This window comes from Tursiops truncatus, chromosome 11, assembly GCF_011762595.2.
Source record: "Tursiops truncatus isolate mTurTru1 chromosome 11, mTurTru1.mat.Y, whole genome shotgun sequence".
NCBI classification, from domain to species: Eukaryota; Metazoa; Chordata; class Mammalia; order Artiodactyla; family Delphinidae; genus Tursiops; species Tursiops truncatus.
In genome coordinates this window covers 8,735,112-8,751,448 of record NC_047044.1, presented here as the reverse complement: position 1 = coordinate 8,751,448, position 16,337 = coordinate 8,735,112, and the positions used below count along the sequence as shown (strand labels likewise).

The window sequence follows — 16,337 nt, the reverse complement described above, 5'->3', positions numbered from 1 at the left end:
TCTCCAGAAAATGGGCATAGAGGGAACCTACCTCAACATAATAAAGGCCATATATGACAAACCCACAGCAAGCATCATACTCAATGGTGAAAAACTGAAAGCATTTCCACTAAGATCAGAAACAATACAAGGATGTCCACTCTTGCCACTCTTATTCAACACAGTTTGGAAGTCCTAGCCACAGCAATCAGAGAAGAAAAAGAAATAAAAGGAATACCAATTGGAAAAGAAGTGAAACTGTCACTGTTTGCCAGTGACATGACACTATACATAGAAAATCCTAAAGATGCCACCAGAAAACTACTAGAACTAATCAATGAATTTGGTAAGGTGGCAGGATACAAAATTAATGCACAGAAATCTCTGGCATTCCTATACACCAACAACGAAAAATCAGAAAGAGAAATTAAGGAAACACTCCCGTTTACCACTGCAACAAAAAGAATAAAATACCTAGGAATAAACCTGCCTAAGAAGGCAAAAGACTTGTACTCAGAAAACTATAAAACACTGATGAAAGAAATCAAAAATGACATAAACAGATGGAGAAATATATCATCTTCTTGGGCTGGAAGAATTAATATTGTGAAAATGAATATACTACCCAAAGCAATTTACAGATTCAATGCAATCCCTATCAAGCTACCAACAGCATTCTTCACAGAATTAGAACAAAAAATTTGACAATTCGTATGGAAACACAAAAGACTGAATAGCCAAAGCAATGCTGAGAAAGAAAAATAGAGTTGGGGGAATCAGCTGCATAGCACAGGGAGATCAGCTGGGTGCTTTGTGACGACCTAGAGAGGTGGGATAGGGAGGATGAGAGGGAGGCTCAAGAGGGAGGGGACATGGGGACATGTGTATGCATATGGCTGATGTGCTTTGTTGTGCAACAGAAACTAACACAGTATTGTGAAGCAATTATACTCCAATAAAGATCTATTAAAAATATATTAGAAACCATCAAAACTGCTTTATCAAGGGATTTTGCCCTCTTTTTTAAGAGCCTTCGTGCACAACTACCCTCAGTGGGATAGGGAGGGTGGGAGGGAGGGGATATTGGGATATATGTATACATATAACTGATTCACTTTGTTGTACAGCAGAAACTAACACAACATTGTAAAGTGATTATACTCCAATAAAGATGAAAAAAGGAAAAAAAAAAGCTAATCCAAAAAATTTACAGTAGCAATCTGACATGGAAACAGATGTACCTAAAGGTAATTTTAAAAGAAAAAAATAAATAACTGGTGGCCAAGGAAAGAAACAAAATCTAGGACATCCCCTCTCTCCCAAAGGTGATACCGATGAGTTGACAAGATTCTGAGATTTCTCATCAATATTCTCATATCTGGAAAAAAAAGGGAACTGAATGGACAATGCTATTTTCCTTCCTTATGACTGAAAAGAGGTGGAAACAGCTAAAGAAAAAAAATAGGTGTAACAGAGTTAGTAAATAAAGATGCTGACACTTAAATGAAAGTGAAAGCCATAGTTTCACATTGAATTGGGTGAAGGATCTGAAGTTGAGGGTCTCTCCCCACCTGATGGGAATGGGGCACATTTCCCAACTTGATAGAATGAGCAGGATCTTGTACAAAAGACTCGGAAGTCCCATATTCTAAACAAGGTTGCATATGGCCTAATGAAGGCCCCTATTCCTCCTTGCTCCAGAAAAGTGGATAAAATAAATAGCCCACAAACCGCAACTTGGTGGAGAAAACAAACTGGTCTCAGATATGGTACAAAGAGTCAAGAAATCACACCTGCGCAAATAACCAACAAAGTCTATTGTGCTATACAGTACCTCTATTAACCCATTTACTTCTTACAAGAACTCTGTAATAGGAGCTGTATCATCCCCATTTTACAGAAGATGAAATTGCAGCATGAAGTTTTAAGTAGCATGTCCAAGGTCATACAATCCACACAATCTGAATCAGGATTCCAATCCAGGCAGTAGGACTCCAGAACCTGAGTGCTTAACCAGGATTCTCTATTGCTTTCAAAACAGTGCCTAGTCAGAGCTGCCTGAGCATCATCAGATGTAAAGAAATGACCTGGCAACTAAACAAATACATTCCAGTAGAAAAAAAGAAAAGAGACGAGGAGTAAGAGAGCGAGAGATGGTATGCAAAAAAAAAAAAAAAAAAGATTCCAAATGTAGAAGAAAATGTAGCACAAGGAACAGAAGGAAATTCCTCACAATATGGCATTAGATGGTTTTTGAAATTATTGTAAATTGTGTGTTTTCATATATTTCATTTTATAATTGTTTGTTGGTACTATATAACATCACAGCGTTAAGCATTAAAAAAATATGTTTCCTGGCCTTACATATTTCCTCCTCTCTTTTAGGAAATGCTTTCCATATCTCCTTCCTATTTTTCAAATGGGCTGTTCTTCTTGTTGGTTTTTTTTTTTTTGGCAGTACGCGGGTCTCTCACTGTTGTGGCCTCTCCCGTTGCGGAGCACAGGCTCAGCGGCCATGGCTCACGGGCCCAGCCGCTCCGCGGCATGTGGGATCTTCCCAGACTGGGGCACGAACCCACGTCCCCTGCATCGTCAGGCGGACTCTCAACCACTGCACCACCAGGGAAGCCCTGTTCTTCTTGTTTTATAGGAATTCTTTATGTATTCTGGAAACTAATCCTTGTCAGTTATACGTGTCAGAAAATTTTCTCCTAGTTTGTGACTATCTTTTTCACTTTTTTATATGGTGTTTTTTGATGAGGAGAAAATTCTTAAATTTAATAGTTTTATTAGTTTTCTATTGCTGCCAAAAATTACCACAAACTTAGTGGCTCAAAACAACACCTATTTATTATGTCACAGTTCTGTAGGTCAGAAGCCCAGGCAGGCTTGACCGGGTTCTCTGCTTTGAGTCTCACAAGGCCAAAATCGATGTGTCAGCCAAGCTGGACTTTCATCTGGAGACTCAGGGGAAGAAAACACTTCCAGGAGCATTCAGGTGGTTGGCAGAATTCAGTTTCTCATGGTTGTAGGACTGAGGTTCCCATTTCCTTGCTGGGTGGCAACCAGGGATCACTCTCAGCTTCTAGAAACCATTTACATTCCTCATCACTACATCTTCAAGCCAGTAAGGGTGCATCAAATCCTTCTCACTCTTGGAATCTCTCTGACTTCTTCTAACACCAGCTCGAGAAAACTCTGCCTTTAAAGGGTTCATGTGGTTACATTAAGTCCACCTGGACACTCCCTTTTTGACATATAATGTAACATAATCATGGGAGTGATAATTCATCATACTTCACAGGTTATGCTCACATTCAAAGGGGAAGGCATTAAATAAAGGTGAGGGTCATTGGGGTTTATTCACAGAATTCTACCTACCACAATAGTCAAAGTTATAAATACCTTTTTTAAAATAGTTTGATCATTTTTGGTTATGTTTAAGAAATTCTTCCCTATCCCAATGTGAAAAAGATATTCTCCTATATTTTCTTCTAACATTTTGAAGTTTTATTTTTTCACTTTTAAGTTCTTAATTCCTCCAGGATTTGTTCTTGTGCATGATATGAGGTAGAGACCTAATTTCATTTTTTTCAATATGGATAAATAATTTCCCTGGTATTATTTATTAAGCAGTTCATCCTTTCCCCACCAATGTGAAACGCCACCTCTGTCATACACTGAGATAACATAGTTGCCCAGGTCTGTTTTCAGGGCTCTATAGTTTGTTCCATTGGCCATGCACCCATCCCTGCATCAATACCACACTACCATGATTACTGTTGCTCTATTCTTGTTATCTAGAAAGGCAAGCTCTCCACCTTATTCTTCTTCAGGAACATTTTGGATATGCTTGAGCTTCTGATCCTTTCAGATAAATTTTTGGAATCAGCTGATCAAATTCAATTTTTGAATCCTTTGGGACTTTGATTGTAAATGCACTGAATCAGTGATTCTCAACTGGGGGCAATTTTGGCCCCCAGGGGACATTTGACAATGTCTGCAGACACTTCTGGTTCTCACAAAAGGAAGGGATGTGTGCTAATAGCATCTAGTGGGTAGAGGCCAGAGGTAATGCTGAACATCCTACACTGCACAGGACAGTCCCCACATCAAAGAATTATCTGACTTAAAATGTCAATAGTACCAAGCTTGAGAAACCCTCCACTAAATTTATGCAATTTGGAGACAACTGATACTTAATATTTTTGATTATTTCAATAAACAATTTATTTTGACCTTACAGCCAGCCACTTTGCTAAAACTCTCTTATTATTTCTAATATGTCTGTAGATCTTTTCAAGTTTTCTGTATGAAAATCTTTTCATCTGCAAATAAATTTATTTCTTCCATTTCAATACTTATGTTTTAAATTTCACTTACTTGTTTTATTTTCATGGCTAGAACCTCCAGTATAAAACTGAACAGAAGGAGAATGGGAACTTTTTCTTCTACCTGATTCTAAATAGAATACCTCCACATTCAAACGTATGAAAATTTTTTATTTACGTTTTTAATACTCAAACTAAATTGCATTTTTGCTAGAAAAAGTGCTCTGCGTGATACAGATTCTTTGAAATGTTAAGACTTTCTTAATAACATAAAATCAATTATAAAATCCATACTTTAAAAAATGTTTTATTTACTTATCAAAAATTGAGAGATTTTGAAATCATCTACTATAATGGTAGATGTTTCCATTTCTTCCTGTAGTTCTACCAATTTTTGCTTTATATACTTTGAAGTTATTTTATTGGTTATATTCACACTTAGAAATGTTATGTCTTCCTGGGGAATTAAACCTTTTATCATTCTCGTTAATAATGCTCTTGGCTTTAAATTCTACTTTGTCTGATATTAATGTAGCTATACTAGCTTCCTTAGTATAATGCCTGGTTTATCTTTTTCCACCTACTTGCTTTCAACCTTTATGTGAACTTATGCTTGCAGTATATATATATATATCTGGATTTATTTTCCCCCAATTTGATAATCTCTGCCTTTTAACAGATGAATTTAACCCACTGATATTTATTGTGATTATTAATATATTTGGACTAATTTCTACCATTTTACTTTTTTATTTCCACTTGCCCCACTTTATCTATGCTTCCTACCCTTTATAAAATTAAAAAATATTTTTCATTCCATTTTTTTCTTGCTACTTTGGAATTTACACACTCTACTTCTCTTCTTTTAGCATTTACCCTTGAAAGTTTATCATGCACATTTACCTTTAAATGTTTAACATCAAATAATATCCTTACCCATTTCTCAAAATATACAAGGAACTTAGAATACTATAATTCTGTAGACCCACTCCCATGGTTATCCACTATTTTAGCTGTCTTTTTTTTAAACTCGAAAGTTAGACATTATTATTTTACACAGAAAGTGTTTATTTTATTCTATATACATGTTGACTATTTGTTAATCACACCCCCTTACATCTCCAACCATTCTTCTGGAATAATTTTCCTTCTCTTTGAAGTATATTCTTTAATTATAGGTCTCATGGTGGTAAACTCTGTTTTTGTACTTATCTGAGAATGACTATTTCACTCTCAGCCTTGAATGATAGTTTTGCTGAGTACACAAATATAGGCTGTTATTTTCTCTCTGCACTGTGAATATATTGTATCACTGTCCTTTGGCCTCCATTGTAATGGAGGAGAAGAGTTTACTTTTACTGGCATGGTAATTGTCATTCCTCTGTAGATGTATCCTCTATGTCTAAACATTGCTTTCATATTTTCTATTTACATTGGATATATCCTCTAGTTCACTAAATTAAGTTTTTTATTTCGATGGTATTTCTCATTTCTGTAAGTACCCATTTTTCAAATTCATACATTCATCCTAATAATCTTTTTTTTTTGAAGTAAAACAGTTTTAATTCTTAAGAGTTTAGTTCAGCCCAAGAACCCAGGCTGTGAGAGACATAACTGACATTTGAATAATTGGATTAATTTAGAAAAGTGCAAGTCTGGTTTTGACAGTTGTGCTTTTGTATATTTCTTTTTTAAACATTTTATTTTTTAGAACAGTTTTAGGTTTAGAACAAAATTGAGAGGGAGGTACAGACATTTCCCATATACCTCCTGCTCCACACGTGGATAGCCTCCCCCATTATCAACACTGTGATTACATCCTTTATTTATTTAAATATTTAAATACATAGTTCTTCTACATTATGTATTCAACCTTTCTAATATCTACAGTCTGTGGGGGACTAGATATGTTCTTTGCTAATTACTTTCTCCTGTGTTTGGTGAAACAGATTGTGAGCTCATTGCCTGACTTTAATTGGTGTGAATCCTATGGACCTAACTTGTGAATTGAACACGTTTTCTTCTTGCAGAGAGAACTACCCAGAATCAATTCAGCCCCCTCTTGAGGGTCTGGGTTCAGCACAGTAATCCCATGCTTTCCTTCCCAATGCTAAAGGCAGGCCCAAAATTCATTTTCTTAACTACTAATAACTGCCCTTAAGCAACTCAACCTCTGCAGTCACCTGCAGTGTCCCACAGGCACCAGCTCCAAGACACTTTCACCTGAGCTCACGTGTCCTGTTCTTATTTCATTTATTTAATTTAATTAATTAATTAAAAATTTTAGAAGAAGAGATCCTTAGGGACTTCCCATACCTCTGGTGAGGCCAGAAATGTCTCAGTGTATCATTTCTAGTCTTTGATTGTTGTGCAATAAATGAGTTTCTTGGAGCTCCTAGTAAGTGTTATTGCCAGAAGTAGACCTGAAATGTTTGTAGTGAAACTTAGCATCTAGTACAATTCCATTTTTATAAAAACAATTTCTTTCTAGTTATTCATCTTTATACCTATATGTGTGAATGGATAGAAAGATGCCTAGAATTTATGTTCATCTGATATTAATTATGGCTATTTCTCAGCGATGGGATTGGAAGTGACTAATTCTTTACAATGGGCCTGTATTTTTTTTTTTACAAGAGGGATTTTTCCGAAACAAAAACAAAAGAAGAAAAATAAGCAGACTAGAAGCAAATATTCTAAGATGTTAACAGCAGTTGGTTTAGGGTGGGTAGGGGTATAAGTTATTATTATTTTCTTTTTTATACATTTGTTTTTAAATTTAAAAAAAATCACTGCTTGAACATTCACCAACGTAAATGTTTTAGTAGCAACCACCATTTGTATACCATAAGCCCTGCCATTGAGACTGTATGTGACAAGGCAACCAAGTACGACTCTACATCAAGTCTCTAAGTACAAAGTTCACTGTGGGAAGTACTATCAACACTGGTGTTTTCCTTATAAAAGTATGACAACTGATTAGCAGCTGTGTGATACTTCTCCAGTAAGATGGTGATCTTGACACATGTTATTTTGGTAGGATGGTAAGAACTCAAGCCTGACTGGGTTCAAGAACGAACAGAAAAAGAGAAATTGAGCATAGCAGGCTTTTTTTGAGAGTTGAGATGAAAAGGGGCACAGAGAAATGGGGTAATAATTGGAGGGGAATATGGGGTCAAGAGAAGGTTTTGTTTTAAGATGGAGGATCATATGCATGTGCTTGATTAAAGGACATTATGGATTATATGATCTAGTTTTAGCTGAAATAATCTTCACCGATGGACAAGTGGTTTAGAGATTCACATAGTGAAATGATGCCGGATTGAAAATAATGCCAAAATGCCACAGCAATGAACAAGAAAATGGCAGAGTCTACACTTCTAGCCACAGTAGAAGCTGTTGATCAGCCACATCATGGGGTTCAAAATAAGGGAAAGCTAAGCGGATATGAAAAGAGGTCAGCCCTGTCCTCCAATCAGTAATATTAAAGAGACTAATTGAAATACAGGTCTCTATCTCATATCATTATTGAACCTCTCCCATGAGTTTATTGTGTATGTTGCTCTCTGTGAGGTATCCTTTCCAACTAATATGATATTAAAATCAATGAAAAAGTTTTAAAAAAAGTATGACAACTACTTTGAAGTTTAACTTTTGGTCCAACAGGAATCATATACCATTTTTAGGGAAATACTTCCATGATGTAGAATGTTATTACATTTACCATAGGCCAGAGTAATCCTTCTCTAATACAGGTAAAGTTCCATTGCAAAGAATAATGCCAGTAAAGAGCTCTTTATGGAAGATTGGATGATCCACAGAGGTCATGCTTTGCTAGTCTAGTTGTAAGCAATGTCTCTGGTGATAGTTTTTATAATTATTACCTCTAAGGAAAGGACCTAAGTCTGATGCTTACAGCTCAGAGAAGCTGAGTTACCACTGTGCTTTATATAGCTTTCTGCCTTACCAATCAAGCTGCAATTATCCTTCAGCCCATCTCTTCCTTCGAACAACAAAATCATTTAAACAAAAACTACCCAAGCTATCTACCAGAATTAATTAACATGGGGGAAACAACCAGGAACAGGTAAAAAGAAGTAGAAGTAGTGATGTGTGTATAACACCTTCCCTAAAGTACCTTTTTTTTCCTTGCTAATTCACCACAAAGAAGTGAGGCACAGCTGTTTCAGCTCTGGATCCTAAAGCCAGGGTATCAGATTTCTAGCAATGCATTCAATTTTACATTTCATTATAACTAAATTATTTAGAGGAGTCTTTAAATTCCTTCTGATGGAAATTTACCTGTATGATACCATCACTTGCCTCCATTTTCTCTAACTCAAATGTTAGAGTCATTTTCAATTTCTCCCTTTCTTCTCCAATACATCATCTACCCACCCATTTCCTTTCTAAATTCTGTCTTTAAACATTACCTGTCCCTCATTTCCATAACCCTAGATCAGGTCCTGGATACCTGGATTGAAATAACTGTCTCTTATAAAGCTTCCCTCAAATTTGTATCTCCTTCATGTCTACACAAAGCAGTAAGAATTATCTCCCACCAACAGCTGTTTTCAGTAATAAGAAAGCTAAGTTCTGTGACTAAGCTAAACATCCCTTCTGTTCTCCAAGGCCTACAATGGATCCTAGTTGCAAGTCATATCAAATTGAAATTTCCAAATACTGTTCATTATGTCCTTTATAAACTGTGCTGAGTACTCTCAACTATCTGCCCACATTTTTCTACATATTAAAATTTATATTCTCTATGCCTTTTAATCTGACAACCATACGTTACCACGATTAATTCATTTCTTGTATTCTTTCCTACTATGGTAGGGACTATTTGTTGTCTCCTATATTTATTCTCTCCTTCTTCCTTAACAATAGATTTTCTTTCATCTGGGCACATGTTGGTTCGTATAAAGACTACATTTCTCAGCCTCTCTTAAAGCTGGGAGCGTCCATGTAACTAAGTGCTAAACAGTAGCATGTAAGCCAAAATGTCACGGGCAACTTCCATTAATGTCCTTAAAGGGAAAGGGCATTCATATTTTCAACCCCTCCTCCTTCCTACTGGCTAGAAGGCAGATGTGATGGCTGGAGTCAAGCAGCCACCTTCCACCTAAAGTGGAAGCTACATGCTGAGTTTGGTGGAGCAACAAGACAGAAAGAGCCCTAACATCATGGAGAGCCACATCAATCCTAGAATACCTAGTTCTGGATTATTTTAGAAGAGCGAAATTCCTATTATGTTTACACCACTACCAATTTTGTGGCCTAATACTGTCACTTGTGGGTGCACCTAACTTTAACTGATCTACCCACCTTCAAATTTTCATTTGCTACTTCTTCTAACCCATTAATAATGCCCACCTAGTAAATTTTCTTATTTTCCCCCCACCCAACCAAACTGTCAGTTTTCTTTCTTCTTTTAAAATACAGTTTCCGATTCAAATGCCTACGTGGATATGGTTAGTACTGCCAAGCTTACTTACTCTAATTTCTCTTTTTTGAACACAAACACGCACATCTATATGTCTACTATGTATGTGTATTATACACAGTAATGGATAAATGAAAATTTAAAATAATGTAACAGATTTTTAACAAACTTACTACAGTTTTATATCCAAACATTCACTACTCACTTTAAATCTTACTACAGATGCACTTCAACGATGCTCTCACTCACCAAAACTCTTTTCGAACACCGTTTCTGAAACAGACTGAAAGCCCATCACTAGATATAACCTCTATGAGAGCAGAAATACACCCAGTTTGCTTACCAGGCCTAGAACAGTGTCTGGCATATAGTAAGTAGGTACTCAGTACATGTTTGTGGTACGAAAAAAAATTAATTGCAGCAAAACTTCTTCATTTGCAAGTAGATTGATTTTTTTTTAAATAGTCAAAAGATATACAGAGCTCAGCCTAGTGAATAAGAAGCTGTTACCAAGTGGGGAAATACCATTTTGGGTTTTTTAAAAGCAGTGACTATAAAGCAATAAGCTAGATTTTCTTATATGTATCATAATAATGGCTCAGAGTTGAGCTAGTTCTGTAGCAATTTAGGGACTCATTTCCTAAGCTTACAGTGAAGTGAGCCAAGCTTGCTCCCGTTTCAGAGCGTCTGCACCTGCTGTTCCCTCTGCCGGAACACCCCAGATATACCTGGATTGTTCCCTCACTTCATACAAGTCTCTGTTTAAATATCTGCCTCCTCCAAAAGGCCTTCCCTCCCTACCTGACCTAAAATAAAGCATCCCTGTCACTCTCTGTCCTGTCACTGCTTTTCTTCTCTTTATAGGACTTGACACTACCTGACATAATATTTTATATCTATTTTGTTTATGTGTGTTTAATATCCATCTCTGTCACTAGAATATTTGCTCCATGATGAAAGGGACTTTGTTTTACTCACTGCTATAGCTCCAAATTTCTGCTAGATATCCAAATTTCAAATTATAAATTTAATAAATATGTTTATAATGAAAGAAAAGAATAGGAAAAGAAATGGAGGAAGGAAGAACAAGAAAGGTAACAGAGAAGTAGCAAAAGAGGTGAAGAAACTCTAGATGAGTCATAATTGGTTATTTTACTCTGTTACTTTTTTCTAGTATCAGTTTGAATTTAAGGCTTCTATGAGAAAATTTCAGAATGTGTCTCTTTCGAGATTTATTTCAAAGTACTGGGTACCCTAAAGAAAGAGGTTCCGTGACTTTCAGAAGCATTTGGTTGGTATTTACTATTGTAATTACAATGCCCACCTCTTTTACTATCTTTCAACTGCCCCAGTCCACACAAGTACAAATTGAGTGAACATTTGAGAACTTCTGACTTACAGTAGTACTTTAATGATTTTTAGCAGGATGGGTTTGTGTTGGTATTACTATTAACATTTTAAAATTTCAATATTTAACTGACACTTGGAATATCTCTCTTTCAAGATGTTGCTTAATAGAATTACATGATAAAGCTGGGAGGCAGGCCTTTGAAAATGCTTTTAACTCTACGTTACTCCTACTATGCCCCTCACTTACGGCACAAAGTGTAGTTCCTTTCAAGGGACAGCTACGTAAGTCACATTTCATTAATGTTTTTGCTTCCTCAAACTGTCCATTCTTTACACACAATTTAATAACAGGGTTTGTACTAGAGAAGTTAGAGCAAAATGACTTTCCTTTATGTTTTAGCAAATTCAGTAGAAAAGATAACTGCATTTTCCTGCTGATTTCTATGATAACATTATAAATAAGTGCCTTCTTTTTCAGGTTCAGTAGTCCAGATTTAAAGTTTTAGGCAAAGGAAAGGGTTATATAACACAGGGTATTGTCCTCGAAGAGTTTTAGAGCACTTTCAGAATTTTGAGGCACATTTTTTAAAATGTCAATTTCTTCATTTGGAGGATCAAATAGTGCAAATGCACACACAACCAGACCCCTAGTCTCAGAAAACAGTTCTTCACTCTCCAGTTATGATTAACATCTTAAAACTGAATCACGATGCCAAATAGGGTAGTCACTAGTTTCATACCTTTAAAGCTCAAAAACATTTTATTTGAATCCCAGATAAACACATTCAGAAAATAGTCATAAAATTTTCTCCTGAATAGTATCTTTCATCATTGTTCTCTGCAGTATAATGTCTAATACAGTAATAGTAGTACTAATACAGTATTAATGCTTCAGTACTAAAACCTAATGTTTTATATGTTTTAGCTGTTCTTAAATGATACCTATTGCACTCTAGGCCAATGCCCATTATACGCACTTTTATTATGTAGCCTTGCCGCCTTAAGAAGCTTACACTTCTTCTCTGAAGCAGGGATTTCTGGTGCGGGAGCAGAAGCACATGCTGTTGGTGAGTTACCCGTACCAGGTAATCTTTTAGGAAATGTCACAGAGTAGGAGGTACGCTGTCTAGTCCGACATGCTACTCTCCTCTCTCTATGCAGCAACTGTTCATTCGTCAGCAACGTTATAACTTGCTTAGACTTTTCCCGGATATAATAACCTGAAAAATACATTAATTGGGTTAGAAAAGAAAATATTAATTAAGGCTACAATTAAGTTTTATTCTAAAGAAAATTAGGAAAAAATGAAAATGTAAGCAAAGCAAAATATTCTCTAGCAAATGTAGAGGGAAATTTAAGTTTCATTAAATTGTCAATAACTGTACTCCTTTTCTCATGCTCTAAGAAGTAAATAATCATATGATGAAATCATATCACACACTGACATTACATTTTTCACCTTAAATATGGTATTGGATTTTCCTTTTGAAAGCAATATATACTCTTCAATAAATCAAACAATACAGGCATACAGAGGAATGAATCAGATCTAGATGTACTGACCTTCTAGGTCAGTATGTCATGTATGTATGACATACTGTATGTATGTATGACCATGACATATGGCTAAAGATTTAAAGTAATATGCATAGCATGATCCATATGCATATCCATGATCCAGCGGGAACCTGGATGTTTTAAAGCGTCAAAGTTGAAAGTGAAAAAAATCTAAGAGCCCAATAAACCTGCTTGAGATAAATAACAGAGATGAGATATGAAATAACAATAGCAATAAGATGGCGTCTACTTACTTCTTACCAATACGTTTCAAAAAAGAATGAATACATAGTACTAAAATAGAATAGTACCGAAAATAGAATAAACTTAGGCAACAACTGCTTTGTGTTTGAAAAAAGGGGGGCTAGGGAAGGGAACTGGGAAGGGGGAGAGGGAGAAAAGGAGGCAAGGAGAGGGAGACAGACAAAGAGAGGAGAGGGCGGGAGGGAGAAAACAGATTCTCTGAAATAAGAAATTAAACTATGTTAAGAGATCAACATCCAAAGACACTATGTAAAACACATCAAGATGAAAAGCTTGTTGGTTGAGGTAAAGGTTAAAATAAAAATAAAGCTATATACTGTTTAATTGTGAATGTTTTGGTTATAAGTGACAGAAACTCAATTTGAACGGGCCGTGGGAAAACCAGGGGCTGCAACTGGGCCTCAGATACAAATGAAGCCAAGACTGGAAAACTACCAGGACCCTCCGCCTCCCACCTCTGTTTCTCCCTGTGTAATGCCTTTATTTTCTCCTTTCGCAGGTCGACTTCTTCAATCTGAATGTAGATATTACCGCAGACAGCTCCAGATTCTCATCTCACACGCTGCCACCTGAGAAGTCCCCCTCTTCATTTATTCAAATCTGAAACATCCAGGAGAATGACACTGAGTGGCCCAGCTTAAAAGTCATATACTCATCACCGTGGCCAGAGGGTGGAATGCTACCATTGGCAACCCCCATTAGAAAGACACAATGGAGTGAGGGAGGGTCAACAAGATAGAAAAATGAATGAGGAAAAAGCCAATTTGAGCAATCCTCCCAAACTGAAAGGACAAGGACATACAAATCACTAGATCAACTATGCAACAGACCAGTTCCAAGGATGTTAACTTTTACAGTCATTTAATCATTTCCTGAACACTTAAGTTTCAGGAAATGTTCTAAGTAGTGGGGGCACAGGTGAGGAAAAGAGACAAGGTCCCTAATGAAGATAATTTCAGATAAAAATTAATGCTCTAAAGGAAATAAAGCAGAGGGACATGCTAACATCAATTCAGGGTGCAGTCAAGGAAAGTCTTACTGAGGAAGTAACATATCAGCTGAGTCTTAAATAGCAAGAAAAAGCCAGCTGTGCAGACATACAGGCAGAGGGAACAGCCCAGATTCCACTTCTTCAGGAAAGCCTTCTACTGAGAGATGACAACCCCTCTTCCGCCTCGCCCTACATGTACATCAGGGCCTCGATGGCCAGGCTCTGCTTTCACACACTCTCACAGCACCTACACTTGTCTTTCAGAGTGCTTCCACGGTTTTTAACTGCCTATGTGATAAATGTTTTTTTCTCCATTAGAGTATAACATCCACGAATGCCAGAAGTGTACTTGTTCACTTAAGAGATACTTAAGAAACGTTTGTTAAATAATATGCTGAGGAAAAATTTCCTAAATGCAGGGGAGGAGTCTATATAAATTCACAACCGAATGTCATGTAACAAGGTTTGGAAATATGGTAAATTCAAAGATATTGGGCACTGAGATGCATCAGCAAGAAAGACACATACCAGACTTAAAACCAAAAAACACATATTGGGCTTCTTGTTATAAAACATCATAATACTCCTCTCTCCGTTCCTGACCCACTGACCTGCCAAGATCTACTCTTCTTCCTATGTTCCTTTCTCAGTGAGTTTTACTTCCGTTCTAAGCCAGAAGTATGAACATTCACTTCCCCAGACTTAGTAATCCATGTCTGTTGATTGCACCTACTAACCATCTTCTAATTCCATGCTTTCCTCTCCATTTCTCTTAGTTCAGGCCTATGATGTTCTAAATCATTTATTCATCTGCAGTCTCCTTTCCGATCTACCCTCCACAGTGCCTTCAGGGGTGGGGATGGGGTGGAGTGCGGAGGAAGAGGAGAAGTATCCCAAACGGTATAGCTGATCAAGTTATTTTCATAAAAAACCTTCAGTCAAGTTGGCACAGTAAGTTCATGCTTCAAAGTACCCTTCTGCTCTATTCCAAATGCACAGCAATAATAGACATCACCAGTTCTGAAAAACAAGATAAAAACCTCCAAGAACCAGAAATATCAGAGAAATGAAAAAGCACTGAACAGGGCTCAAGCCACAGGGCTGCTGGGCTCTTGATCTGGAGGCCAGGAGTTCAGCCCCTCAGGTGTTAGGGAACCAGAGGTGGTCTCACTCTTTGATGTCAGGGGGTATCCATGCTTGTGAGAGAAGGCTGGAAAGAAAAGAAAAAGGAAAAGGAAAAAAAATAAACAGCCACTAATTGGTTCCTGGGCTGTAACATATTTGTAGCTGTGGGAATAGAAGGACACAATGCAGCCCTAAGGCCTGGAACTCAACTAAGCCACCCCCTGGCTCAGCAACTGAATCTGTGGCACCCTCATATCATCACAGGGCATGACCCCTGAGCTACCTTTATAACGCTGTACTGGAGGTGGAAACTGAAAAATCAGCATAAATGGAAAAGTGAACATGGTTAGCCGGGGAAGAACCTCTCACCCAAAATAAGCCTGAAAACTAAAATTCCAAAATAGATTTAAAAAAATCTTAAGATGGCCAGGAAATGCAGCAATTAAAACATATATTCGGGCTTCCCTGATGGCTCAGTGGTTGAGAGTCTGCCTGCCAACGCAGGGGATACAGGTTCATGCCCTGGTCTGGGAGGATCCCACATGCCGTGGAGCGACTGTGCCCGTGAGCCACAATTACTGAGCCTGTGCATCTGGAGCCTGTGCTCCGCAACAAGAGAGGCCGTGATAGTGAGAGGCCCGCGCATCACGATGAAGAGTGGCCTCCGCTTGCCACACCTAGAGAAAGCCCTCGCAAAGAAACGAAGACCCAACACAGTCATAAATAAATAAATTTTAAAAAAAAACAAAAAAAACATATATTCACTCCAAAAGAAATCAATGTTCTATAGGATTCTATAGGATCTTCTATAAATCAATATTCTATATTATTGTAAGATTTAAAAATCTAACAACAAAGATTTTAAATAAGTATTAAGACAGAACTTAAATAAATACTAAATAAAGATTAACACAGGAATCACATTCACAACAAGGAATATGAAATTATGAAACAAAACAAAAATAGGCAGAAATGAAACAAGAACAGATAGATATGAAAAGAGCCAACTTAAAATCCTAGAAATGAAAGCTATAGTCACTGGGATTAAAAAGAAAAAACCCTCAATACCCAAGGCAAACTCCAAAATCTAACAGTTGAAGAGAGAATTGGTAATCAAAGAATAGTACTAAGGAACTCTTCCAAAATACAGCACAGAGAGGCAACAAGATTAAAAAGATTAACTAAAAGTCATAAGGGACAGATTGCAAGACCCCAATAGTCACTCAGAAGTTTCAAAAGAAGAATACAGTAATCACACACACACAAAAAAGCAATATTCAGAAAGAGCTGGGAA

General features: G+C 37.0%; 1 protein-coding gene across 1 annotated transcript in view; it reads right to left on the bottom strand.

The window, feature by feature from the left end:
• Positions 1–16,337, bottom strand: part of ENTHD1 (ENTH domain containing 1) — a 99,319-nt gene that overhangs the window by 68,326 nt on the left and 14,656 nt on the right. Inside the window, exon 3 of the mRNA XM_019945098.3 lies at positions 12,084–12,326. Coding sequence (XP_019800657.3) covers positions 12,084–12,326 — 243 coding nt within the window. The remainder of the gene's footprint in view (positions 1–12,083; positions 12,327–16,337) is intronic.